This window comes from Dama dama, chromosome 5, assembly GCF_033118175.1.
Source record: "Dama dama isolate Ldn47 chromosome 5, ASM3311817v1, whole genome shotgun sequence".
Taxonomy (NCBI): Eukaryota; Metazoa; Chordata; class Mammalia; order Artiodactyla; family Cervidae; genus Dama; species Dama dama.
Genome location: NC_083685.1, coordinates 105,216,943 through 105,244,041, shown reverse-complemented (window position 1 = coordinate 105,244,041; position 27,099 = coordinate 105,216,943). Strand labels below are relative to the sequence as shown.

Genomic DNA, 27,099 nt, shown 5'->3' with positions numbered 1-27,099 from the left:
AGAACTTTTTAATTATTATTTTTTTAAACAAATACAAATATCTGGGTAGTCTTTCTTATGATTCTGATTGAGCAGGTCTACAGTAGGTCATGGAAATCTAAATAGCACCAGGGAGTCTGGATCGCTAGTCAGGTGAAAAGGAGGAATAAGGGTTTAGAGTCAGTCTGGTTTAGCTGTGTGACCTTGAACACAAGTATACAGGACATGGCAGCCATCATAACTTTTTAATTCTTTTGGCTTAAGGCTTAAAGGACTTCCCTTGTGGCTCAGCTGTTAGAAAATCTGCCTGCAATCCAGGAGACCTGGGTTCAATCCCTCAGTTGGGAAGAACTACCGGAGAACGGAAAGGCTACCCACTCCAGTATTCTGGCCTGGAGAATTCCATGGACTCTGTAGTCCATGGGGTTGCAAAGATATGATGAGCGACTTTCACTTTCACTTTAAGGCTTAAAACTGTGTTGAAATGCAAGTCACAATTTAATTACACCTTTATGTAAGTGTATTCTGTATCAATGGTTCTTAACCCTGATTGTACTTCAGAATCACCTGGGGACCTTAAAAAAAAAAATGCCAATGCAAGATTGATTAAATCAGAATGGGAGTGCGGGGTTGGAGAAGAGGCTTAGTCATATATATATATATATATATATATATATATATATATATATATATATATATATATATATATATATATATATTTTTTAAAGTTCTCCAGGAGATTTCAATGCCTACTGACAACTGAGAACCACTCTTCTACATCTTTTTCTATAAACAGTTTCAGAAGAGAGGAAAAAGAGAAAAGAAGCAATAAAGTACTACCAATGGAGGGAAAAAAGCACAAAAAGGAAACACAGGAAACTGAGGATAAACTAGCATTGTTACAATGTTGTATTGGACAAGTTTTGACTAGGAAGTAACTTAAATAAATATTCTTCCTTTAACTTAGGATATACTTCCATAAAATAAAAGTAGCAAACTCAAGATAACAATCTTGATAATAAGATATATACAAAGAAAACCTCTGGTATGAGAATTCAAATTTATCTTGCAATTACTACTGACATTCTCCCCAGTGAAGACACAGATGCACACATTTTAGGTGAAAACGAATGTTAGGGGCCTCCTTCTCCTATTTGTTGTTGTTTAGTTGCTAAGTCCTGTCCTACTCTTTTGCAACCCCATGTATTGTAGCCCACCAGCGTCCTCTGTCCATGGGATTTCCCAGGCAAGAAAACTGGAGTGGGTTGCCATTTCCTTCTCCAGGAGATCTTCCCAACCTAGGGATGGAATCCATGTCTCCTGCACTGGCAGGCGGATTCTTTACCAGTTAGCCACCAGGGAAGCCCATTACTTTAAAACTAGTTCCTATAACTTCATTTCTATATTTTAAAACCTATTCTCTTACCTTTCTAATGGTCGCAACACATATTGTGGAAAGATTTAATGGGTCTATAGCTTCCAATTTCATTCCTTCCTTGAACCATTCCCCACTCTGGTCTACTTCTTTTACCTAAAGAATTACACGAAAGCACATCTATTGTTACAGGTGTTACCAGTTTAATAATTAAAATAATACCAATTTGAAAAAGTTTACAAGATGAAAATACCAAGTACCTTCTCCTACCTACCTAATATTATAACTCAAACTTCCATTACGGAATAGAGAGAATTCAGGCAAATAGAATTTAAGAATAATTATAATCAATAGTTGTGACACATATGGATTACAAGGTCTTAATCCTTTTAGGTGAATATATGTAATTGTGATTTCCATAATATTAGGAAAAAACCCACAACCCTCTTTCAAACATAATTTACAAATGAGGGTTTTTATAAAAACTTCTTACCTTAGCAAATAAATGTGGTGGTGTATCAAAATGTCCATCCTGTTTCTTTGTAATATCTACAAGGAAAAGTTACATACTAATCTGTCAGCATTTGTGAGAAGACCAAAAACCACGTTTTTTTGAAGGTTTCAAACTCACAAGGTATGTATACTCTAAAACATGGCAAAAATACGTGCCTTCTACATTTACGGTGAATAATATTCTTTAAAAGTCTCTATCTCTTTAGAGTACATGTGCTATTAAATACATTCAGCCAATCAGAATGCTGGGAATTCCCCAGTTAGGGAATTACAGTTTTAGAAGTATGTTTTAAAGTGTTTAGTATTAAGTCTAACCACATTTAATTTTAGTATTTCTACTAACACTGAATGGAAAGGGAAAGGCTATTTTCTTTCAAATGGGCTGGATAAAAAAGTGTAAGAAAACAAATGTAGTTTATTTTTCACTTGAAAGGGCTTTATTTTTTACTTGAGCATAAGTGGAAGGAATATAAAGGAATTGGTTAGGACATTTAATTTTCTGGTGTGAACCTTCCCTAATTAAGGTAGAATAAGCAGCCCAAGGCAACTGATTTTGATATTTGCTATTCTGTGGAGAAAAATACCAAAGTAGTACAATTTAGCCTGAATGTTATTTTCAACAGGAATCCTTGTGACAGGTGCTTACCAGATCTTTTGAATCGATGGCCTATGCTTCGAGACCAACCAATATGATGGATTAATGGGCTGTGCATATGGCACCAGAAGTCATCTGTTCTATCTTCACTCTCTTCATATACTAGTCTTAATCTTCCTCCAATTACACTTTCCACCACTGCCACTCGAGTTCGACACAAATGCCTCTTGTCAACCACCTCTACTCTCATGCAAGGTTTGAAAGGATACTGCATGCTCTCTGAAACCTTGAAAGAAAAGCAGAACTTTTGAGAATTCATGACAAAGGTCTACAAATAATTTTAGTATTCTACTATAAAAATATCTAGTGCACTCAATAGATAACACAGGTCATTTGATTCACTGATTGAAACAATTCCTTAAAAAGCTTTGAAGTTACTCCATTTTTTAGAGCTCTCATTTGCCACTTGAGTCCTTTCTAAGATCTTGTCGTTACCTTTTGTGAGAAATCGGGAGGAAGAGTTTTGGCACCAGTAAGTCGTTTCACTAGAAAAGCTTTCCAGTTTGTATACTTATGCTGAATAGCTAAAAAAAAGAAATAACCAGTTATACTTCAGCAAAGAATAGAACTGCTTCAAAAGTTATTTGCTTTAAAAAAAAAAAAACCTAACAAATTTCCCTGCAGTTAAAATTCTGAAGAAGAGTATCAAAAATAGGGAAAAGAAGTATGTCTTGCTAGCAAATAAGTTACCTGAAAGAAAAAAATATTATTTTAATTTTTATGTCACTTGTCACTGTAATGTTATTAATTGTGAAACTGCATTAAAGTTCAGATACTTCAATTACAGTAAGGGTAAAGAAACTACTCACTTCTAGGAGGGACAAGAGGTTTTCCACTTGCAGCACACCAACCAACTGGATGGATATCAGAACCACATATACTACACCAGAAGTCCAGACCAGAGTCATTTTCAAATCCTTCATATCTTAAAAGGGCATTGTAACCTGAAACCAACAAAGCAGTCACCACATAAAAAGAAAATCAAATTAAATAAAACAGAATATAGCTGCTGGTAGTGAATATCAAATGTCATTGAGCATCTGCAACAGGTGCAGAGCTTGTGAATAGACAGAAGGCTGGGCCCCACATCCCAGAAATCATTTAGCAGATCTTGGGTGAGTCTTAGAAACTGTATTTCTAAGAAGTTCCCAGAAGTGATGACACTAGTGCTATATGGATGAAACTTTGAGAACGATTTGAACAATGGAAATTAGTTTAACTGTTTTCAGAGCACGGCCTATTTCTCTGAATATATTTCAATTCTACCCATAGTTTCTTAAATTCTAAAAAAGAGGAGTGAGAAAATTCTACTAGGATGCATAGTTTTGGAAATAAAGAATATTGTGGTAAGTTAATATAACCTTGTTAAGTCACAGAAATCCAGTTAAAGTACATTTCAAAGACACTGCTTTATCCAAGTGATCAGGTGACCAAATTATTTTCAGATAATTTGCATGTGGCTACTTTAAGAGTTTAAATTTTTCTGTCTTGTTGATTTGGAAATAAGATTTAAAAACACCAGGTAAAAAAGTTCAATGAACACAAATAAAGATATGTGAAATCACTTAAAATCTACATGTACTAAACAAACAGGGTCTTCCCAAGTGGTGCAGCAGTAAAGAATCTGCCTGCCAATGCAGGAGATGTAGGAGACTCGATCCTGGGTCAAGAAGATCCCCTGGAGTAGGAAATGGTAATCCTCTCCACTACTCTCTCCTGGAAAATTCCATGGACAGAGAAGCTTGGGTGGGTTACAGTCCATGGGGCCACAAAGAGTTAGACACGGCTGAGTGACTAAGCACGCATGCACTAAACAAATGGGAAGACTTATTTCCTGGAAAGAACAAATAGTATATATATATATATATATATATATATACTGTTTATAATTTAATAAACCTTATCTTTTAAATATTTAAACAGACAAACTTTTATTAAATACATACAACAGTAAAGAAAATAAGAGTATAAAATATCACTTCCTCAAAAAACCCTCTGATGTATGTAACAGTCACCTATAACCAGCTTTGTCATCTCTGTAAGCTTGTCTTTGACGAACAGTGTTTGTTTCTTTGCTTATTTAAAATATTTTTCTCTCAGTGAAATAAGTTACATGAGAAAGTATTTTTATTGTTTATTCCTTTTAATAAACCTTATCTTGATAACAGATTAAAACATTAAGGTCTTTAGTGGAATAAAAAATGCCCAATAAACTTGTATTTCAGGTTGGAAGCTAAGTTTAGTTAGCATTTTCATGTGTTAATATTTAGGTTTTGAAAATTTATAGCATTAAACTTTTAGTTTTAAAATTCAGTAATTCACAGAACAACTCATGACTTGCTAACCGTTTGTAATTTCTGGGTTCATGATCAACAACAGGTTCACTTCTAAAATGTCATTAAAGTGGCTTAAAATGAAATATATATTGCAATTAGAAATAAATAACAGAAATATAAAACCAGAGATGGAAGATAGAAATGTCTTGAGTATTAAATGCATTGATCTTTAGAGCCATTTATATGCAAAAATTTAAACATCAAGCAAAAAATACATATTGCTGTTTTAAACAAGGTACAGGGAATAATACAGGGATTTAGAGAATGTCTGTACAGCTGGGGGCTTCCCTGGTGGTGTAGATGGTAAAGAATCTGACGGTGATGCAAGATTTGATCCCTGGGTCGGTAAGATCCCCTGGAGAAGGGAATGGCTACCCACTCCACTATTCTTGCCTGGAGAATTCCAGAGGAGCCTGGCAGGCTACAGTCCACGGAGTTCCAAAGAGTCAGACCTGACTGAGCAACTAACACTTTCACTTTTTCACTTACATAAGCTGGGGAAATGTTTCATGGAAAAGGCAGGAACTGTACTAGGTTCAATACGGTAAGTGAGAGAGTGAGAGTGAGTAAAGGAATGAAGGTGACACAGAACATGCTGTGTGAGAGAGAAGGAAAACTAATCTCAGAACGGATCATTTATGTCGGGGAACAATAAAAAATCTGTTCAGTGGTGGACAGTGAAACTTAGTAATAGCTGTAAATGCTGACCATCCTGATTCTTTAAGGACAAAGAAGCCACTAAAGACAGAAAAATGGAATTGAGATCATTTTTAGGTAAATTAAGTCTATCAGCAGTACACAGGGTGGAACTGGAAGGGCATTTTTGGGAAGATGGCTGGAGATAAGACTAGAAAGAGTAGGATGAGTAAGATACCTCTTCCAATAATCTCAGGATACCTCTTATTATCTGAGTGGCTGCTCCTCCTCTGAAGTATCACAGTATCCTACCATACCACTTACTAAGCACCTTGTCATAAAATGTATTCAATATTTAGCAGATGTAAGTTCACCAAAAAAAGAAATCTTTTAAGTCTGCATATCACCTGCCCACAGGGTCTAACATAGTAGATACCTAACACATTTACTTCATGGGCAACAATGTAAAAAGGGCTGGGATACATGGAAGAAGTGGGACTGAAGAAAATGTAGTACCTAAAATAGATGAAATTTTCATCATTAGTTTACTTCTGATATTATGGACCATATTGCTTTTTTTAGTACTTTTTGTTACCTTCCGAAGTATTTCCCTGTAGAGGTTGAGGAAACTATAGGGCCCACAGATTTGGCCTACTGTCATCCAGAATAGTTTTTGCATTTTTAAATGGTTGAAAAACAATTCGAGGTAAAGTAATGTTATGATATGTAACAATTATATGAAATTCAAATTTTAGTGCCCATAAAAAAAGTTTTAGTAGAACACAGCCATACCTATTCATTTATGCATCGCTTTGGCTGCTCCTATGCTATGATAGTAGAGTTAAATGGTTGTGACAGAGATTGCTTTGCTCACAAAGCTGAAAATATTTACTGTTTTTTTTTTTTCTTACAGAAAAAAAATTTGCTAACCTCTGCCCTTTATCATACTTATTTGGCAATACTTGAAAATTTATAAATATGCTTTCTTACAAATTACAAAGAAGTGATTTTTAAAGTGAATTATTATGCACGGTTTTCACCTGCTAATTTTACTACTCCAGCGATCCAGAAGACTTTGGTAGGTAGGCTGCAGTCTGTGTTGGGAACTTCTACTCTCACATTTTCTGAGATATCACCCCAGCAGGTCCCCATAGGCGCCTGTCATATAAAAATTATTAAATTATCATCTTATGAAATCAAGTCTAAAACACATGGTTCAAAATTAAGCACTACTATTCAATCATGGTAACATTAAACTAAAAATACCATTTAATTGATTCTTTTTTTCTAAAAATATAATTGTTATTCCTTGCATCACAGAATTCTATTTAGAAAAAGCCAGTGTCAGGGACAAGCTCAAGACAAAGAGAATTCACATATACTACAACTGATCCATATCCAGTTCAAAATTCAATAGTGCCCAAATATAAGACTTGAGAGCAATTTTTATAAATGCCAAATTACAAACTTGATATTAGGTTTCACAGGAAAAAGTTGACTTAAAAATTCATTGTTTTATCATGAACTGAATGAATGTACTTTACCTTAACCTCTAATTTTAAAAGATCTGGCTAAAGAGTAGAAAGAAAGAATTCCAATCAGCAACGTGGTTTCCAATAACACAGAGAAACAAAACTTAGTTATCTGTATTTTCAACTTCAGTTAAGTTCGCAGAATATAAATATAGTCTGTTACAACAGACTTGTGGCAAAAGCACCAGATAAAGTTGTTAAAACGGTGAAGTTAAAGAGATTTTGGAGAGTTGTACATGGTAAATTGTTAAATGATTTATTATTTCAAAATTTCTCACACAGGAATTACAATAAACAAAGAAAACTTTCAATGTTAGATCTGGTAGTAATCAGCCTCCACACAAATGGTTAAGATGGGGACTCAGAAAACTAAATGAATATCATGAAGGGATTTGCCAACATTTAATGTGTTTCCAAATTACAATTTCCATTATATTTTACTCCTTAAATTTGAGGCAGTTTACCATTATTTGGAATTTAGCAATGGCTAATTAAACCAAAGTGAATTTAGGAGTTTAAATGCTGATAATACCAAACAGTCTCTGTGGCCCTTGAGAATCAGCTCCTCATTAAATACAATTCAGAACCCTGATCACAAGAAGTATTAGGTAAAGATGTAAAAGACTTGATAACATGAACAAATCAGGAAAAGACAAAATAGCTTCAAAGCTAAAAGATGGCTAAACACAAAGATATCCAAGAGTCACGCAAACTAGTCCATCTGAACACTGGGCAAATGTCTTCCATGCAAGGCTGCTCATCTTGGGTGGTCGCTAAACCAAAAGGGGGTTAGCTTAAAACAGTACTCAACCTGTATGCTCTCAATAGCTGAAGGAATTTCTGAAGGATAGGAAGAAAATGTCAAATAATACTGAACTAAGATAAGTCAAGAAATCAAACACAGAATCAACTTATGGCTATTTCTTTAAGTAGTAAGCAAAGAATATACTTCAAGCACTTGGATACAGTGGCCTATCTCAACTATTTCTAATTCTGGAAGGATACACATATCTATCTTCCTGAGCTGTACAAAAAATAATACATCCATTATGACTACCTCTTTCTGCCATTTTTAAATCGAAAGAATGGACTCTTCAGGTTCTGCTATCTCCCCCTATATCATTCTAGACTGTAGGGCCATCCCTATTGCCAGCAGATACGATCAGAAAAGGAGAGGCTGGAAGGAAGACAGGTAACAGATTAAGCTACCATATATTAACACAAAGACCATGTATTAATTTCTGTGAGGATAAACCAATTACACCAGACAGATGTAGTGGAATGTATGCATTAAATTAAGGTAGGATATCCATTCCTCTTTGTTTGGCTGCCAAATCTTATGAAATGGGCTTTATCTTTCATTAAGAAGGAAGACGCATGGTTATGCTGACAAGCTGTGTGTAAAGATGAGCACACTGCTAAAAGAATTTGGTATATAGGACTCCCTTTTGAGTTAGATGTGGCAATGTCATACTGACTTTTTTTTTTTAAGTCTTTTAACAATTGTTTGGAGAAAATAACTTTTAGTCACATTTTATTAAAAAAACAAGGGTCAATATGCTTGCTCACTTAGAAAATAAAGTTAATGCTCACTATAGTTTGGGGATGTTATGTTTTCGTCCCTACAGTCTGGATTGGTATAGGAGAAAGTAGCAGAAAGTGACATTTGTTCTTGCCTGTAAGGTTGTGGTTCTGCTAGGCCCTCTTAAACCAATCCATATGGTTCACTCTAAGAAAAAAAACGAACAAAAACAATAACAAAAAAGAGCACAATCATCACTGCGTAGTATGTGCTCAATGTGTTGAAATAATAAAGGAATTTTAAAGATACAGCTGCCCTTTTGTTTAAAATGGATACTCTTAAGTGTGGAAGACTAAATGACCCAGGGCTCGAGAGCCATCTTCAGCCAAGTCATCTGTCTTCTCTTGCTGGCAGGAGGGATACCTCTGAAAGTCTGGATTGGCATAGCATGGACTAGCAGAACCATCATTTACAGGTAACAACAAATTTACCTTCCAGACTCAGGACGAGAGGTCCACCTCAGGTTCCTCCCAAACCAGGAAGATCTGCTTCATCACTTCCTGCTCCAGGGCCACTCGTGAGGGCTATCTGGGAGCGACTCTCCTTCCCTGCAAGGTAAGCTGTCATCAGGTCCTGCAGGTCATGGCCAAATCCAAATGCTGAGGGCTCCCCAACACAAATGTATGATAACCTCCACCTGACTGTCCGTAAGAAAGTAACTGGATGGGATTCTTACTTTTTCTGTACTTTAAGAACATTCCCAGATAGTCCAATAGCCCAGATGGCTAGTATTTAGACTCTCAGAAGGCTGACACATTACACACATGATGCTTTGTGGGAGAAATACAGATTTCCCTCCACAGAGCTGAGAACTTGTAACTTTTGATAATCAGAATCTTCAGCAGTAATAGAATTCAACCGGGCAGAAGTCAGCCCTGAAGTTGTACACTGGTAACTATTATTGATCCTAATAATGATATGCCAAATATACAAAAAGCCACCATTAAAATACTTTGACTAATAGGCATATGGTGACTAAAGTGCAACTAGGAGAGAAAGATAAGCTATTATATGGCCAAAAGGGGAAAAAACAACATAGGAAATTGACTAGAAGAGAATTAGAAGTCCTAAATGTCATTTGCTGGAATTGACAGAAAGTAGGAACAGAAAAATAAAACAGTTCCCTCTTTCTCCAGAAAGTCCACTCACCTTTTGATTTGATAATAAGACCTACTTTTGGGGTTGAGTCATAGCAGCAGGGCTTCCCAAGTGGTGCTAGTGGTAAAGAATTGACCTGCTAATGCAGGAGACATAGGAGACGGGGGTTCAATCCCTGAGTGGGGAAGATCCCCTGGAAAAGGGCATGGCAACCCACTCCAGTACTCTTGCCTGGAGAATCCCATGGACAGAGGAGCCTGGAGGGCTACCGTCCATAGGGTCACAGAGTTGGACACTTAGCAACTTAGCACGCACGCACAATAGAAGGGGGATGGGAGTACAAGGAAAGGACAAAGAGAAAATGGGATGCTTGGGGTGAAAATCAGATTGAGAATGAGGGAATGCTGGACTTCCCTCATGGTCCAGTGGTTAAAAATCCACCTGCCAATGCAGGGGACGTGGGTTCAAACCTTGGTCTGGGAACCCTAGCTGCGGGGTAACTAAGCAGGCACGTGCCGTAACTACTGAAGCTAGTGCACTCTTGATCCTAGTTGCTCTTCAACAAGAGAAGTCACTGTAATGAGAAGCCTGCATACTGCAACTGGAGAGAAGGCCCTGCTAGCTGAGAATAGAGAAGGCCTGCGTGTAGCAATGAAGACCCAGCACAGCCAAAAATAAATAAGTAAATAAATAAAGCTAAAAAAAAAATGATGGAATGCTAGTGTATGTAAAAAGAGAAAGGAAGCAGTGGTTACTAATTTGAAAAGCATAAAGTAGTTCATAATTTTTAAAAAATATTAAATGAAAATAATCTAGGTTACTTAGGCCTTCCTTGAAACAGATTATTTTTATTATATTTTATTATATATTATATGCTACCAGAAGCCACTGCTTTCCCGCAGAGAATTTATTTTGTGGCAACACAATAGCTAAATTACAGTACTAACAAGTACCAGAGACTAAAAAGTTCTACTTTCATTAGAAAGAAACTCTGCAATCTAGGATGACATACTGAAAACTCTACCTTCAGTTAAAAAGTATGTGAAGTCATATTTATTTTCAATGGAGTTATGTATGCATGGTTAAAGCTAGGGAAAAAAAACAAAGAATAGTTTTATTTGAAAGAGACTATTTTACTAATAAACACAGACCCAAGTTTTACTAATAAACCATTGTTACCACACATACACAAACAAAAAGCCTTTTTTCTCCTTAATATATTCAATTTATATATTCAAAAAATATTTTTAATGCCTGTTGCAAAGAAATATTTATAACTTTATCCCTTTCGAAATAGCTGGACCAAAAGAGAGGATTAGAAAACATCATGTAAGCAATACAATGTGCTATTTGTGGAGGCAAAGGACCTTTTTAAAAATTACGTAAATACAACTATTTTCAAGGGAGAAAAAAAAGTAGGATGATTACATTTCTGCTTTTAGCAAGGACCATATCAATAAACTGACATCAGAATATATAGTTCAGGTACCAAACAAAAGAAATTTGAAGTCTGTAAATTCATAATTAAAGGCATATGATTTTAGCTTTTTAAGATTCATATACATTTGATATTGAAACATTTTGGCCTGTGCTGTAATGCTTCAGTTCAGTTGCTCAGTCATGTCCGACTCTTTGTGACCCTGTATCAAGCTTCCCTGTCCATCACCAACTCCTGGAGCTTGCTCATGTCCATCGAGTCGGTGATGCCATCCACCCATCTCATCCTCTGACGTCCCCTTCTCCTGCCTTCAATCTTTCCCAGTATCAGGGTCTTCTCCAATTAGTCAGCTCTTCACATCAGGTGGTCAAAGTATTGAAGCTTTAGTATCAGTCCCTTCAATGAATATTCAGGACTGATTTTCTTGAGGATTGACTGGTTTGATCTACTTGCAGTCCGAAGGACTCTCAAGAGTCTTCTCCAACACCACAGTTCAAAAGCATCAACTTTTCGGTGCTCAGCTTTCTTTATCGTCCAAATCTCACATCCATACACGACTACTGGAAAAACCATAGCTTTTGTCGGGAAAGTGATGTTTCTACTTTTTAATATGCTGTGTAGGCTGGTCATAGCTTTTCTTCCAAGGAACAAACGTCTTTTAATTTCATGGCTGCAGTCACCATCTGCAGTGATTTTGGAGCCCCCTAAAATTAAATCTTTCACTGTTTCCACTGTTTCCCCATCTATTTGCCATGAAGTGATGAGACTAGTTGCCATGCTCTTAGTTTTCTGAATGTTGAGTTTTAAGTCAGCTTTTTCACTCTCTTTCACTTTCATCAAGAGGCTCTTTAGTTCCTCTTCACTTTCTGCCATAAGGGTGGTGTCGTCTGCTTATCTGAGGATGTTATTTCTCCCTGCAATCTTGAAAGAAATATTCTACTTGATCTTTTTTTTATTTTGGCCATGCTGCATGGCTTGTAGGATCTTAGTGCCCCTACCAAGGGCTGAATCTGGGCCATGGCGGTCAAAGCATGGAATTCTAATCACTAGGTACCAGGGAACTCTCTATACTTAATTTTATAAGGAAATAATGGGGAATAGAGTGTATCTACTTAAAAGACTATGACATTAGAAAAGTTAAGAATGCTTTAAGGCTAAATATTCTTCATACATACAGAACAACTCTCTTGGTTTCAAACATAAATGCCAGTAGGAGAAAATAGTCTGTGAATTTCATTAACATAGGGTACCTAACTGGAATGCAGTACTGCAGAAGTATTTTGAAGATTTTTCCACAGTTAGTAAAGATAAGGTTACTGCTTTTAGAAGCTGCGAAATAAAAAAATAGATTAGTTTCTGGCCCTGTTCCTGGTATAGAGGTTTCACAGCCTTCGTAATTTCCTAAGGGATAAGAGCACTAGACATATGTTTTGTTCTAATATTTGATCTTTGACCTTGATTCCAGACACAGAGCTCCTAAATCCTTTGCAATTTCTTGGATGACAGCAGTGTCTTTTGTTCTAACGAGGCATCTCTTTGTGGGCCCCTAGCTAGCTTCAGGATGGGAGCTGGTCACCATATAGATCAAACTCTGATTAAAAGCTTCTTGGAATTTTCAGCCCCATCATCCATCTTCCAGGAAAGGGAAAGGAGTTGTAGACTGAGTTAATGACCCATTATGCCTATGTGATGAAGCCTCCATAAAAATCCCAATACATAGGATTGGGCTGGTGGATGAGTAAAGGTGCTAGGAGAGTGGTGTACTTGAGAGAGCATGGAAACTGTGCTCCTTCTCATATATCCTGTGCTACACATCTCTTCATCTGGTTGCTCATCTCTTCTATTATATCCTTAATGATAAGATAGTAAACCATTTCTCTGAATTCTGTGAGCCATTCTAGCAAATTATCAAACCCAAAGAAGGGGTCATGGGAACCCTGATTTATAGCTAATCTGTCAAAAGCAGAGATGACAATGTGGAACTTGCAACTGGTATTTGGAGTGGCGGCAGTCTTGTGGGACTGAGCCTGTAAGTGTGGGATCTGATGATAATTCCAGATAGACAGTGTCAGAATTAAACTAAATTGTAGGATACTCAGCTGGTATCAGAGAAATACTTGATGGGGCAGAAAACCCACTCATCTGGTATCAGAAGTACAGTATTGGTAGCTGTGTTAAGGTGAAACACAGAAGGGTTTTTCCTATAGGGGCTTAATTCAAAACCATTAAAACAAAACAAAAACAAGGGCTTCCCTGGTGGCTCAGCAGTTAATAATCCACCTGCCAATGCAAGAGACCGGGGTTCAATCCCTGGTCTGGGAAGATCCCATACGCCGTGGAGCAACTAAGCCTATGCATTACAACTACTAGAGCCCATTCTAAAGCCCGGGAGCCACAACTACTGAGTTCATTTGCCCCAACTATTGAAGCCCATATGTCCTAGAGCCCATGCTCTGCAACAGGAGAAGCCACGACTGAGAAGCCTTTGCACTGAAACTAGTTTCTCTTTGCAACTAGAGAAAAGCATGCACAGCAACGATGACCCAGCACAGCCATAAATAAATAAAAAAAAACAAAAAAAAACTGCAGGTTAAAGCCCAAAGTTGAAAATTTCAATCCAGCTACTGAAAAAGGTAGCAAGAGCTCCTTAATTTATAAGAGATGGAGTAGATGAACTAGATTATTTTTAAGATAATTTACAGCTTTGTGACCCTATGATTCAGGAATAATTAAAAATGGTATGATATTACCTAACACGTGAAACCAACAAAATACTGTAAACAACTATACTCCAATAAAATTTTTTTTAAAAGATGATATTACCAAATTTAGTGGTTTCCAACCACAGACACTGCCAAAGAAGGGAAAGCCAAGAGTCAGGTGCCAAGACTCCAGTCAATTCATTCTACTCTTTCCAGACCAGCTGGTATAAATTTCCTTTATCCTAGCTATGTTTATTAGAAAAAAGAGAAATTGTAGTGCTTAAAAAAAAAAAGAAGTCTGAAAACTATCACCTAGATAAAAAGTTGCATCACATATACAGCAATAATATGCAGATTTCTAAGTAGATATATTTAATGAAAACTTGACTCCATTTACACTGATAACTATAAAGAATGTCAAAAGTAACTGAGTGATTGACTATATAAACCATTAAGCATAATTACAGCAATATTCAGACAGAGTATTGTCCTATGACATATTTTGCAGAAACTTTCCAGAAATTTAAAGACAGACCATGGTAAAGAGGAATTCCACTGAAATTCTATGCTTTTAGAACTAATCATAATCATTTTTAAGTACTGGAATATATAAAGTATTTACCTGGGGTCCTTACTGCATAAAAGGTTGAGTTATGCTAAAGAAGCAGGCAGTCAAAGTTGTGACACCACCCTACACTCAAGTCCTGGTTCAACCAGAACAGTTCTGTTTCCATGTTTTTAGACTTTTTTTTTTTTCAGTGCTGCCTGGCTTGCAGGATTTTAGTTTCCTAATCAGGAATGGAGCCTGGGACCCATCAGTTAAAGCACAGAGTCCTAATCTCTGGAGTACCAGGGAATTCTCACAGATTGAATATTTTTAAAAATTATGCTTGAAAATAGAATCCTCTCAGAGTAGGGAAAGGCTCTCAACCTATGCTCAAGTTGGAGACAATGCAGGTGTAGAGTGTGGAGGAAGGGGCCTTTACTGATGAACAAGTGTTAGAGCAGGCATCAAGTGTTAGAAGACTGGAAAACTGATGAGTCAAGGCAGGACCCTGTGCTTGCAGCTCCTCCTAGCAACAATAAATCTAAAAGCTAGTAATTTTCCTTGGAGAATGCAAAAACTGTGTAAGGGGGAGAACCATGAAGAGTCAACTCTAAAGGACAAAATCAAGTACAATAGGAAGTCTCACCTTCTCAATCAAATGACTTCAAATAAAAATGCTGGTTAAGGCAACAAAGCAAACTCATTTTGTACTGAAAAACACTAAGACATTAAAAATAGAAAATGTTTCCTAGTTAATAAGGAAAAGACAGTAAAGGAAGATGAGTGGAGCAGGAAGGCACTGGGTGACAGACACTTTGCTTGTAAATGAGAAAAAAGAGATCCCATAGTATCCTTATTAACTATACAGCTAACTAAAGCTAGCTGCTTTTATCAATTGTAAAAAATTTCAATTTGTTTTTTATAAGACAAAAAAACAATTTCATTATAATAGAGATTTTCTTGCAAAGAACTTTAGCACAGTATTACTATTCAAAGATATTGACATGGAAGAAAATATTATATCTTGGGACGTTGAAATACTATTTTTAAAATATTCTGACTACTTATATAAAATAGCTGGACATGGGTTATGGTATTAAACCTAGAAAACCAAAATACTAAAGATAGAAAAAGAGATAAAGGCTACTCAGAAGGAAACAACAAACAAATGTTCCAGAAAGCTACAATGGAAGAGTTATTATAAATGAGGACTTAATCTAATTCTGATAGTCTTTGTATCAGAAAAGAACCATCTCAAGAGAGGAGAGTTAAAGATCTGTTTTGTAGTTCTCATGAAAGCTACCGGGGCCATATATTTAACATCTCTCTCAAGTATGACACTACTACCAACATTTCAATAAAATATATCAGCTACAGTATATTTAAGTGTCCAAGATTCCACTTAGGCTGGTTCAGATAGCAGGCCACTGACTAAGGGCTTAACACCTGTACTTTCAAGAAAGAAAAGTTAGCAAACTAATGAATTCGGCTTTAATTTATATTACGACCACTGAATTAATAGGCTTGGCCTTGATCAAGATCCTTTATTGGCCACAAATGAATTAAAATTTATTTTGATTTCCACAGCAAGAACTCAAGCTCAGTTTTGTTCACATGCTATTATTTAATAGGAAAGCCCTAAGTTAACAATATGTTAAGTGTACACAAAACTTCACTCATTAACTTTCTAAATTCTTTTCTTCTTATACACGGTCAGTAGCAGATAGAACCTTTAAATATAAATTAAAACTTATAGGTTAAAAAAGTATTGAAGAGAATTAAGCACAAATAATTGAATCAAAAGGAATTAAATCAAAAGGAAAGAATTTATCATTAGATACATTTTAAACATAACTCTCAATTACTTCAAATGTCTGTGACAATCTACTTGTTAAAAAGAACATCTTGCAAAAAATAATTTCAGTCCACAATACTACACTGCTAATAGTTCCTTCTTTGTTTTTGTGATTTTATATTCTTGACCAAACAAAACTAGATCTTTCCTCTTCTCAATTATTAAGTTAAATCACAAAAATTTAGGTAACATACAATGGATGGTTTCTATGAGGTTGAACCATATGATTTTGCTAGTATCAACTATTTTTGATACACAAAACAAGTAATTTTATATGGTTCAACTTAATGTGAAAATTGGATGAGACTCACACCTTCCCATTTAAAATAATTTCAACTTGCAATGTCTTTAAAGGAAACCTTTATTTATAAAACTTAAGGTTATGTAACTATTAGTAAGTACAATAATTAACAAAAAAGAAACATTTCCATTATGATGTATAAAATAAAGACCTTCTAAGGATAAGATGTTTAAAAAATGCTACTGTGCCTTCAGATTTAAACGATGATTAAGCATTTCAACACAAACAGAAAATTCCATACTCACATGTTTAAAGCAGGTAACTGGAGCTGCTATAAAGCTATTGCTATTGATGTAGTTACCCCAGTTGAAACCTTCTGTGGAGACTGCTGCTGAAATAAAATAAGTTTAGATATATTGGAGTTCTCAGATCTTTTATTTGTAAGAAGGTTATTACTTTATAATTGAAATGACACATATTTATCACCTCTAAATTGTTTTTTCCTATAAAGACAAAACTTCTGTAAATAAATATGAACTTTAGCATATATCATATTTGCAAACAAACGGTTTAACTTTTCTACACACAAGATATGCTCCTTGGGAAGTGAGGCAAGAGCTCTCCAATTATAAGAAACAAAGAACAACTGAAAGAAGATATGTTCAGGATAACAAACACTGTTCTGACTGCTCCTGTGTTTTATTCCCATGTAGCTCTAACTGCACACTTCACTGAAATTTCTATCCAGTATCTACCACCTAATACTTTCACTATCGTTCTTTACTGTCTGACTCCCTACTTACTGCCTTGCTTTTGCACTCCTGTTAAGAATCTTTCTGTTAGAAAAGATCCTTTCCTCAATCTCCTTCTCTTGTTACTCTCTTCTCCCCAATCCCTTTGAAGCCTAATAAATGTCATATTTCTTTGCCTTATCACCACAACGTTTCCCACTGTCCACAGCCAGAGAATCAATGCATAAAAAATAAATAATAAACAAAATAAAAAAGAGTATTATTAAGGAGACTGTCACAAGCACCATAACTTGTAAACACTATACTTTTCTAGGATAATTTACTGAAATGAAAGAAGCCTAGTGTCATTATGTGCAAATAGGGAACAGAAATAGCTTAGTTAATAGAATCCAAAATTAAAATGTTATTAATTAAAACTAGATGAATTAGTATCAAATAGTTTACCTCTTGCATTCACCCATATTACCTGATTTAGTCTTTGCTTGATTTTGTAAGGTAGCTTGATACTGAGCATATGCAGCTAGTTTAGCAACTAAAGGTTGTTTCTGAAGAACTTTTGCTTTCTTTGTTGGAGGCTTACCCTAAAACAAGAAAAGTTAAGTAAATAGGATTCTTTATCATTCCCCACCCCCAAATGTGAAAGTAAATAGGATTCTTTATCATTCCCCACCCCCAAATGTGAAAACTAACTTGATTGCATACTACTCATTTTAAGGAAACATTGAGGGTTTAGAAAATTATTAAAGCAGAGGAAACATACAGGAAAATTCACATGAGAAATGTTTTCTGGAATTCTGCTACAATGTAGATATCTAAAATGGGTAGCACAGCTGGCACAGACTTAAATAGCAATATGCAAATTAATATATTAATAAAAAATTATATTCCATAAAATGTTAAACTATAGGCTGTGGTGGATAACAGATTCCATCTTGTACTAGATAAATCCAGTGGTTATTCACTCATGCAGGTTGCTAAGCATTACTATTTATATAAGAAAAAAATAATTCAATGTTTAAACAGCAAGTGACTGAGGTTTATACCTTTAGCGCTAATGCAAAAGATCAATGACAAAATGATCATGGGCCAAATTCACAGTGTGACAAACTGCCATCCATTTGGGTACAGACCATTGCTCAGGATCTTTAGGGACTGTCTATCTGAAATACAGAAATACATCTAAGTGATGTATTTCCTTAATTTGGGGAACTTAAATAATCCTTTCAGTGCTATGTGCTACCTTATTACAATAAGATGAAGACGACGACAAATGTGATCATTCAAATAAAATATATTACAAAAACCAGCTATGTGATGCCTTTATAAAGTTGTTTATATGCTACAATAGTAATAACTTAAACGGTCGTTTTGTAGGCATTCCAGTCGTTTTGTAGGCATTCCAGTCACTTTGTAAGCACTGATGTACATTTATAGGAAGACAATTTTCTTTTAGTATTATGATTGTTTCCAAAAAGGTTAGTTGGATTAACCAAATACCCTCGGTCAAGGTATCAAAGGGGTTGCAATGAAAAGTACAAACCAAAAATAATGGAAAAATAACACTGAAGGGTAAATCATTCCCTGCCCCCAACACTGAAAGTTTCTAGCTTGATACTAATTACAAAGAAAACCAGGGGGGAAAATGGCTTCAATTTATTTATGTGTGTGTGTGTATATATATATAAAGATATTTATTACATATATACTTATTTAGAAAAAAAGACACAAACAATTCATAGTTTATTTTGGATAGTATGCCTTCTCTATTTATAACAGCTGCTCAAATTTTATAGAATGGACAAGCTCATATATTTCTTAAAAATGTGGGGTATAAAATACTAACAGGCTATTTAGACAAAGGTGGAGTGTACTGAATCACAATCAAATGACAGACAAACAGTGAAAGCCATAGAAATAACAGATATAAGAACAAGAAGGTTTCTGTACCGTTACCTGAAGTCTGGCCAAAATGCTTGCCTTCTTGGAGTTTGACGAGTAACTTCTTGAACATGAAACACTGCAGAAACGCTTTGTTTTAGAGTAAAAAGCATCTCGCACACCAACCATTCCACACATTTCACAGGTAGCTAATTAACAAATAAAAACACTGGTGTTATGATCATAAAACTGATTTTCATCTAACAGTTTAATAATTCCTCCAATTATCTGAAAGTTTTAATTTTTAAAACATTCCTTCAGGCAGATAGAAAGTTTCTTCTGTTACTTTAGAAAAATCCAAATAAAAGGTAGGGGAAAGATTAGAATGATGCCATGGCTATAGGCTCCAGAAGAACTGACAATAAAGTCTGGAAAGGCTTTAAAAAGGATCAAAAGACACACAAATGTAAGTTAGATTCAACTAACATTTCCTTGGTGCTCACCTTGTGCCAGACATTACAAGATCTAATGTTTGAAAGGATTATAAACAAAAGATGAAAAGTAGCTGCAGTCCAAGTGAAGAGTAATACAAAGCACCAGCACAGGTCTTTAAAATATTGTGAAGATTCAAACATAAGGGTAACAAAAAGTGAATCTCAAAAGATATACAAGTTGTGGGACTGCTGAATTATACAGTAGTCCTATTCTCAAATTTGTGAGGAATCACCATACTGTTTTCAATAGTGGCTGTACCAGTTTACATTACCACCAAGAGTATATGAGTTTTCCTTTCTCCACATCCTCCTCAACATTTGGTATCTCTTGTCTTTTTGACACGAGCCATCCTAACAGGTATGAGGTGATATCTCAATGTGGTTTTCATCTTCATTTCCCTGATGATTAGTGACGCTGAGCACCTTTTCATGTATTTATTGGCCATCTGTAGGTCTTCTTTGGAAAAAAATATCTTTCAGGTGCTTTGCCCATTTTTAAATTACATTATTTGCTTTTTCTGCACTATTGAGTTGTACAAGTTCTTCGTGTATTTTGGATATTAACGCCTTATCAGATAGTTTACAAATATTTTCTCCCATCCTGTAGGCTGTCTTTTCAATATATTATTTCCTTTGCTGAGCAGAACCTTTTTAATTTGTTGTAATCTGTGTATTTTAGCTTTTATTAGCTATGCTTCTAGTGTCTTACCCAATAAATCAATGTCAAGATGAAAGTCAAGGAGCTTTTTCCCTATGTTTTCTTCTAGGGGTTTTATTGTTTCAGGTGTTTATTGTTACACCATTTCAAGTTAATTTTTCTATGTGGTATAAGATAGGTCCAGCTTTTCTTCTACATGTGGATATCTAACTTCCCAACACCATTCACTAAAAACTGTCCTTTCCCTGTCACATGTTCTTGGTGCCCTTATCAGAAATTAGTCGACTGCAGCCCAGTGTATCAGAAAGGTATCTGACCTCCCACATTCACTGTAGCATTGTTAACAATAACCAAGTTAGAGAAACGTATTAGATGCCTTCTGATGAATGAGAGGATAAAAAAACAAGTTATACATAAATGTATATGTAAATGCATACGTATATGTAAAGTAGATACTATCCATTATAATCGAGTAGTATTCAGCCATATAAAGAAGGAAATATTGTCATTTCTGACAAGGACAAAACTGGAGGGGATTATGCTAAGTGAAATAAGCCAAAATGAGAAAGACAAATAGTGTATAGTACTACTTACATGGAATTAAAAAAAAAAAAAAAGCCTATTTCATAGAATGGTGGTTGCCAAGGGTTGAGAAGAGGGAGAAATGGCGAGATGAAGGCCAAAGGGTACAAATTTTCAGTTACAAAAAGAAAAAGTTGTGATGATCTAATATATAGCATGGTGACTGTAGTTAATACTACTACTGTATTATATACTTGAAACTTGCTGAGTAGATCCTGTGCTCACATGACACACACACACAGAATTAACTTTTGGGGACTTCCCTGGTGGTCCAGTGGTTAAGACTCCACATTCGCGATGCAGGGAGCCTGGGTTTGATCCCTGGTCAGGGAATTAAGAGTCCGCGTGCCACAACTAAGACACAGCACAGTTGAATAAATAAAAAGTTAACTTTGTGAGGTGATGGATGTGTTAATTATCTTGATCTTGGTAATCATTCCACTAGGTACATGGATATCAAATCACATTTATACATTTAAACATATACAACTGTATTTCTCAATGATTCCTCAATAAAGTTGGGGGGAAAAAGATAACATAGCAAACAACTACTTCAATGGATTTAAATCTCCACCTAAACAGTTACAACTGGAGGGACTTACAGTTTAACCAGTACTTATAAATTATAAGAAATCATGGAAAAATGTAAGGTACCAGAGGATGAGAGATAAAGGGGGTCTAATGGGGAAAAAAGCCCGAAGGATTTTCTGTTGTAAAAATTCTAGAACAGATTAAAAGGTTTGTGGATCACGTAGGTTAAAAAAAATGCAATCCCAAGGGGATAGTATGTCTTTGCCAAGAATGGAACATGTCAAACTAGAACTCCCATGACTAGGATGTAAGCTCCACCAGGGACTTTATTCTATATTATTCCTATCTGTATCTTTAAAACAGAATCCGGCACATATAAAGCTCCCTCTTGTGACAGATTACCACATTAGTATGTTATAACTAAACCATGGCAAGATGTATATTAATAGGAGTTAACACATTTGATAAAATCTCTCATGTAGCTCTGTCAATTAAGGACTGAGAAATTCAAGCTAAAGTAGAAAAGATCTAGGTAGCTATTAACTGGTTGGATGACCACACCTACTGGGTCCTGATAAATGAAGTTAAGTTCTTTGATATGGTGTGAATGATTGTGTACCAGGCCCTTCGATGCTTAACTTTTAATCAAAATATTAGAATATAATCTATAAGGCATAATCATCAAATCTGCAAATGACAATCAGAAGACACTGCATTCAACATTAGATGACCAAATTAGGAATATGCTTAAATGGAAACACAGTGTCCTGAAGAAAAGAGATAAAAGTTGAACCACCTCTGATCTAATCACACAAAGTGACCAACTATTTGCCTGAGGTCTTTTCCAGGATAATTCTAAAACCAGGAGGGTATCAGGCAAATCAGGACAAGTTGCCACCCTACTACCACACAATCTGAAATATCTCCAGAAGAAAGTGAGCAGGATACTGATGAATTAAAACACTGTGATGCTATGAGAAATGCTTGAAGCAACTAGGTTTACTCAGTATGCCCAAGAGAAACACTAAAAATAAATGCTTTTGTGTGAAGGGAAAAAGGACAAAAGTCAGAGTAAGGATAATCTTGGTTCAATATAAAGAATATTCTGGTAATGAGAGATACATTATCACTGAAGTGTTAAAACAGAAAACTTACAAGGAATTGTTACAGAGAAGGGAGACTTACCTTGAAAGTTTCTCTCAATTCTGGAAGTCTATTATCTTACACACTTCGAATTACATAGGGATTTATTATTTAATTACAGAATTTAAGTCTCATCAAGTTTCTCAACAGCCTTTTGTTTTCATTTTATTCTACTTGTTAATAAAGAGATCTAACACAAATCCAGTGATCTTATCTAGAACTGTAAGTTTCAGATTCTGTTTCTTTACTGTTCTTTAAAAATTTTAAGGGAAATGATAGGAGAAATGGAATCAAAACATACCCTCAAATATAAAGGTATGATAAAGGTGAAGGCAGTTCACCTGAGCTGAAGTATACGCTGTATACTCACCCATGCCAGATTTACCATCTGGGTATGTGTACACTTGGCCATTGTTTTTGATAATGGGGAGATTAGAAGGTAAAGGAGCAACTTCCTCTTCACTCTCCTCAGAGCTGGAGCTGCTACTTGTGTCCTCACTGCAGCTATCATAACCGTCAAACATCCCGAATGAGTCTCTTCTGTTCCTTTCAGATCGTGAAGAATGTTCAGTCTTCAAAGCAGAAGAAATCAATAACTATGATATAGCACTCATGTACACCACCCAAAAGACCTTAGTTCAAATTGTGATAAATGAGGTTTGCAAAATGAAAATCTAAATGTCTTTGCCAAAATGGAGCCCTTCATTTCCATGAGGCATAAACCTATTAACTACCATGTTAGCTAAAAGGAATAACAATGATGGAACAAACACTGAATGGGAGTCAGAAGATGTAACTTAAGTTCTGCCATAAACTAGATAAATTACTTCTCTACAAAAATCTGATCAGATGATTTTTTTAAACTTTAGTAAAATACTTGTAACAAATAGATGGTTTCTTAATTTGCCTTTTATCTCTAAAATTAAAATTTTTTATTTTAATTTAGAGCATCCAGGAAATAGATGCTTTTAAAAATCACTAGTTCTGCAGAGATTGGAACTTTTAAATTTGGGGGAGACAATTTTTAGATATCAGCTATTTCAAAAACTATAGAAGATAGCATTTCCACATGTAACACTATTTCATTTTTTCTTTAACATAAATGGTTAGACATAACCCAATTATCTCCATCTAAACACTATGCCCTTTTAAAAAAACAAGCACAAAGATACTATGTATCACATTTAGCAAATGCTACTCATATGTTCCTCCAAAAGATATTCCCTTACTCAAGCCACCAAAAAATCCCCAAACTAATACATACCACCACCCCAACTGTTCCTGAAATCAATTCCAAACTTCAAATTCAGTGATAAGAAAGTTAACAAAGCAGGAAATAACAAAGAGAAAAAAAAAAATGGAATATTTGAAATGAAAAAAAAAAAAAAAAAAAAAAACCATCAATAAACATACATTGAGTTACAGCAGAGTGAAATTGTCAACCAAAAATCTTTAGAGTCTGGTACCTATCTTATTCTTTTGCCCAGTTATAAGTTTCTTGGTATCATCTTACACTTTATGCACAATTTCTTTCCTGGCTAGTTTAAAGTCTTAACGTGACCAGTAACAAAGCTGAAATTTATTTCCAAAGCTTGACAAGATGAAACCATGGATATGCATCTCTTAGTTTTACTAAACAAACTATCATTTTCAGATATGCTAGTATTAGACAGTTTCACTGAGGAGGGGAACTGATTTTCCACTTGTATTATGTGTAACTATGAAAGCAAAAGAAGTAGTTTTTCAATCCATAAAATGGAAATATTATACACTCGAATACAATCTTAAGAAGTCATCCCCTCGGGAGGCTCTACAAATGTTCTACAAATATTGCCACATTAAAAAAAAAACAACTATTCATCTTTCAGAACTCTCTTTTAGACCCAATTTGAAAAAGAAAAGCTGACTGTTTGTAGCCACTTTAGAATTATTCTTCTAATCTCCCACTATTGTTTTCCCTAGCCTGATTATTCAGCAGATTTGGTTCTGAAAAGTTTTTAGTTATTTCTATAAATCACATGTATCTTCAAAGAATCAAAATCTGCTACCACCAGATTTCAAAAAAAAAAAAAAAGACTATGAAGGCAATTCAAAAGGAAAAGTCTAACAATATAGGTAATACTGGTAAGCTGGTAGGGAATAGGATAATCCTTGTTTGTATCAAGTGTGGGGCTAATAACACAGAATTATGACAGACCCAGGTTTGAGATTCAGCTTTGCCATTTACGAACTATGAACCTGGGCAAGTGATGAGTTTCTTTCTCTTATTCGTTCAGCATTCAGCAAGCATTTGTTTCTCAGAGAGGCTAAAGAGAGATCAATGGTTCTCATAAAGTTTACAGCAGACGAATCCACAGTTGGGAAAGATTCAAGCAAGGCCATGTGACAATACAAGGCATGTGAAAAGGACAAGGAAAGGGTAGTCAAATGAGATTGAGGAAGGATCCTGAGCACAAAAAAGGCAGCCACTTGAATATCTTGCTTGAAAATTTAACTCAGATGACCATTACATCTACTACTGTGGACAGGAATCCCTTAGAAGAAATGGAGGAGCCATCATTGTCAACAAGGGAGTCCAAAATGCAGTACTTGGATGCAATCTGAAAAACGACAGAATGATCTCTGTTGGTTTCCAAGGCAAATCATTCAATATCACGGTAATCTAAGTCTACACCCCAACCAGTAACACTGAAGAAGCTGAAGTTGCACGGTTCTATGAAGACCTACATGACCTTTTAGAACTAACACCCCAAAAAGATGTCCTTTTCATTATAGGGGACTGGAATGCAAAAGTAGGAAGTCAAGAAACACCTGGAGTAACAGAGAAATTTGGCCTTGGAGTATGGAATGAAGCAGAGCAAAGGCTAATAGAGTTTTGCCAAGAGAACGCACTGGTCATAGCAAACACCCTTTTCCAACAACACAGCAGAAGACTCTACACATGGACATCACCAGATGGTCAACAACGAAATCAGATTGATCATATTCTTTGCAGCCAAAGATGGAGAAGCTCTATACAGTCAGCAAAAACAAGAGCAGGAATGGACTGTGGCTCAGATCATGAACTCCTTATTGCAAAATTCAGACTTAAATTGAAGAAAGTGGGGAAAACCACTAGTTCATTCAGGTATGACCTAAATCAAATCCCTTATGATTATACAGTAGAAGTGAGAAATAGATTTAAAGGACTAGATCTGATAGAGTGCTTGATGAACTATGGACAGAGGTTAGTGACATTGTTCAGGAGGCAGGGATCGAGACCATTCCCAAGGAAAAGAAATGTAAAAAAGCAAAACGGCTGTCTGAGGAGGCCTTACAAATAGCTGTGAAAAGAAGAAAAGTAAAAAGCAAAGGAGATAAGGAAAGATATACCCATCTGAATGCAGAGTTCCAAGGAATAGCAAGAAGAGATAAGAAAGCCTTCCTCAGTGATTAGTGCCAAGAAATAAAGGAAAATAATAGAATGGGAAAGACTAGAGATCTCTTCTAGAAAATTAGAGATATCAAGGGGACATTTCATGCAAAGATGGGCTCAATAAAGAACAAAAATGGTATGGACCTAACAGAAGCAGAAGATATTAAGAAGAGGGGGCAAGAATACAGAAGAACTATACAAAAAAGATCTTCACGACCCAGATAATCAAGATGGTGTGATCACTCACCTAGAGCCTGACATCCTGCAATGCGAAGTCAAGTGGGCCTTAGGAAGCATCACTACGAACAAAGCTAGCAGAGGTGATGGAATTCCAGTTGAGCTATTTCAAATCCTAAAAGATGATATTGTGAAAGTGCTGCACTCAATATGCCAGCAAGTTTAGAAAGCTCAGCAGTGGCCATGGGACTGGTAAAGGTCAGTTTTCATTCCAATCCCAAAGAAAGGCCATGCCAGAGAATGCTCAAACTACCACACAATTACACTCATCTCACACGCTAGCAAACAAATGTTCAAAATTCTCCAAGCCAGACTTCAGCAATACGTGAACCGTGAACTTCCAGATGTTCAAGCTGGTTTTAGAAAAGGCAGAGGAACCAGAGATCAAATTGCCAACATCCACTGGATCATCAAAAAAGCAAGTGAGTTCCAGAAAAACATTTCTGCTTTATTGACTATGCCAAAGCCTTTGACTGGGTGGATCACAATAAACTGTGGAAAATTCTGAAGGAGATGGGAATACCAGACCACCTGACCTGCCTCTTGAGAAATCTGTATGCAGGTCAAGAAGCAACAGTTAGAACTGGACATGGAACAACATGTCCAGATAGGTTCCAGATAGGGAAAGGAGTACATCAAGGCTGTATATTGTCACTCTGCTTATTTAACTTATATGCAGAGTACCTCATGAGAAATGCTGGGCTGGATGAAGCACAAGCTGGAATCCAGACTGCAGTGAGAAATAAAAACCTCAGATATCCAGATGACACTACCCTTATGGCAGAAAGTGAAGAAGAACTAAAGAGTCTCTTGATGAAAGTGAAAGAGGAGAGCTGGCTTAAAGCTCAACAATCAGAAAACTAAGATCACTTCATGGCAAATAGATGGGGAAACAGTGGCAACAGTGGCAGACTACTTTT

General features: G+C 35.8%; 1 protein-coding gene across 10 annotated transcripts in view; it reads right to left on the bottom strand.

The window, feature by feature from the left end:
* The window catches only part of MBTD1 (mbt domain containing 1), a 67,805-nt gene that overhangs the window by 17,616 nt on the left and 23,090 nt on the right, over positions 1-27,099 (bottom strand). For 7 of the 10 annotated variants that reach the window (XM_061143700.1, XM_061143696.1, XM_061143697.1 and 4 more), the window contains 10 exons: positions 22,898-23,099; positions 19,189-19,328; positions 17,708-17,822; positions 16,795-16,880; positions 6,535-6,652; positions 3,332-3,466; positions 2,958-3,046; positions 2,514-2,748; positions 1,848-1,903; positions 1,406-1,510 (listed from right to left, as the gene is read on the bottom strand). In XM_061143700.1, the coding sequence (XP_060999683.1) occupies positions 1,406-1,510; positions 1,848-1,903; positions 2,514-2,748; positions 2,958-3,046; positions 3,332-3,466; positions 6,535-6,652; positions 16,795-16,880; positions 17,708-17,822; positions 19,189-19,328; positions 22,898-23,051 (1,233 nt within the window). In that variant the 5' untranslated portion in view covers positions 23,052-23,099. The remainder of the gene's footprint in view (positions 1-1,405; positions 1,511-1,847; positions 1,904-2,513; positions 2,749-2,957; positions 3,047-3,331; positions 3,467-6,534; positions 6,653-16,794; positions 16,881-17,707; positions 17,823-19,188; positions 19,329-22,897; positions 23,100-27,099) is intronic. The other 3 variants (XM_061143702.1, XM_061143703.1, XM_061143704.1) reach the window with 3 other exon arrangements.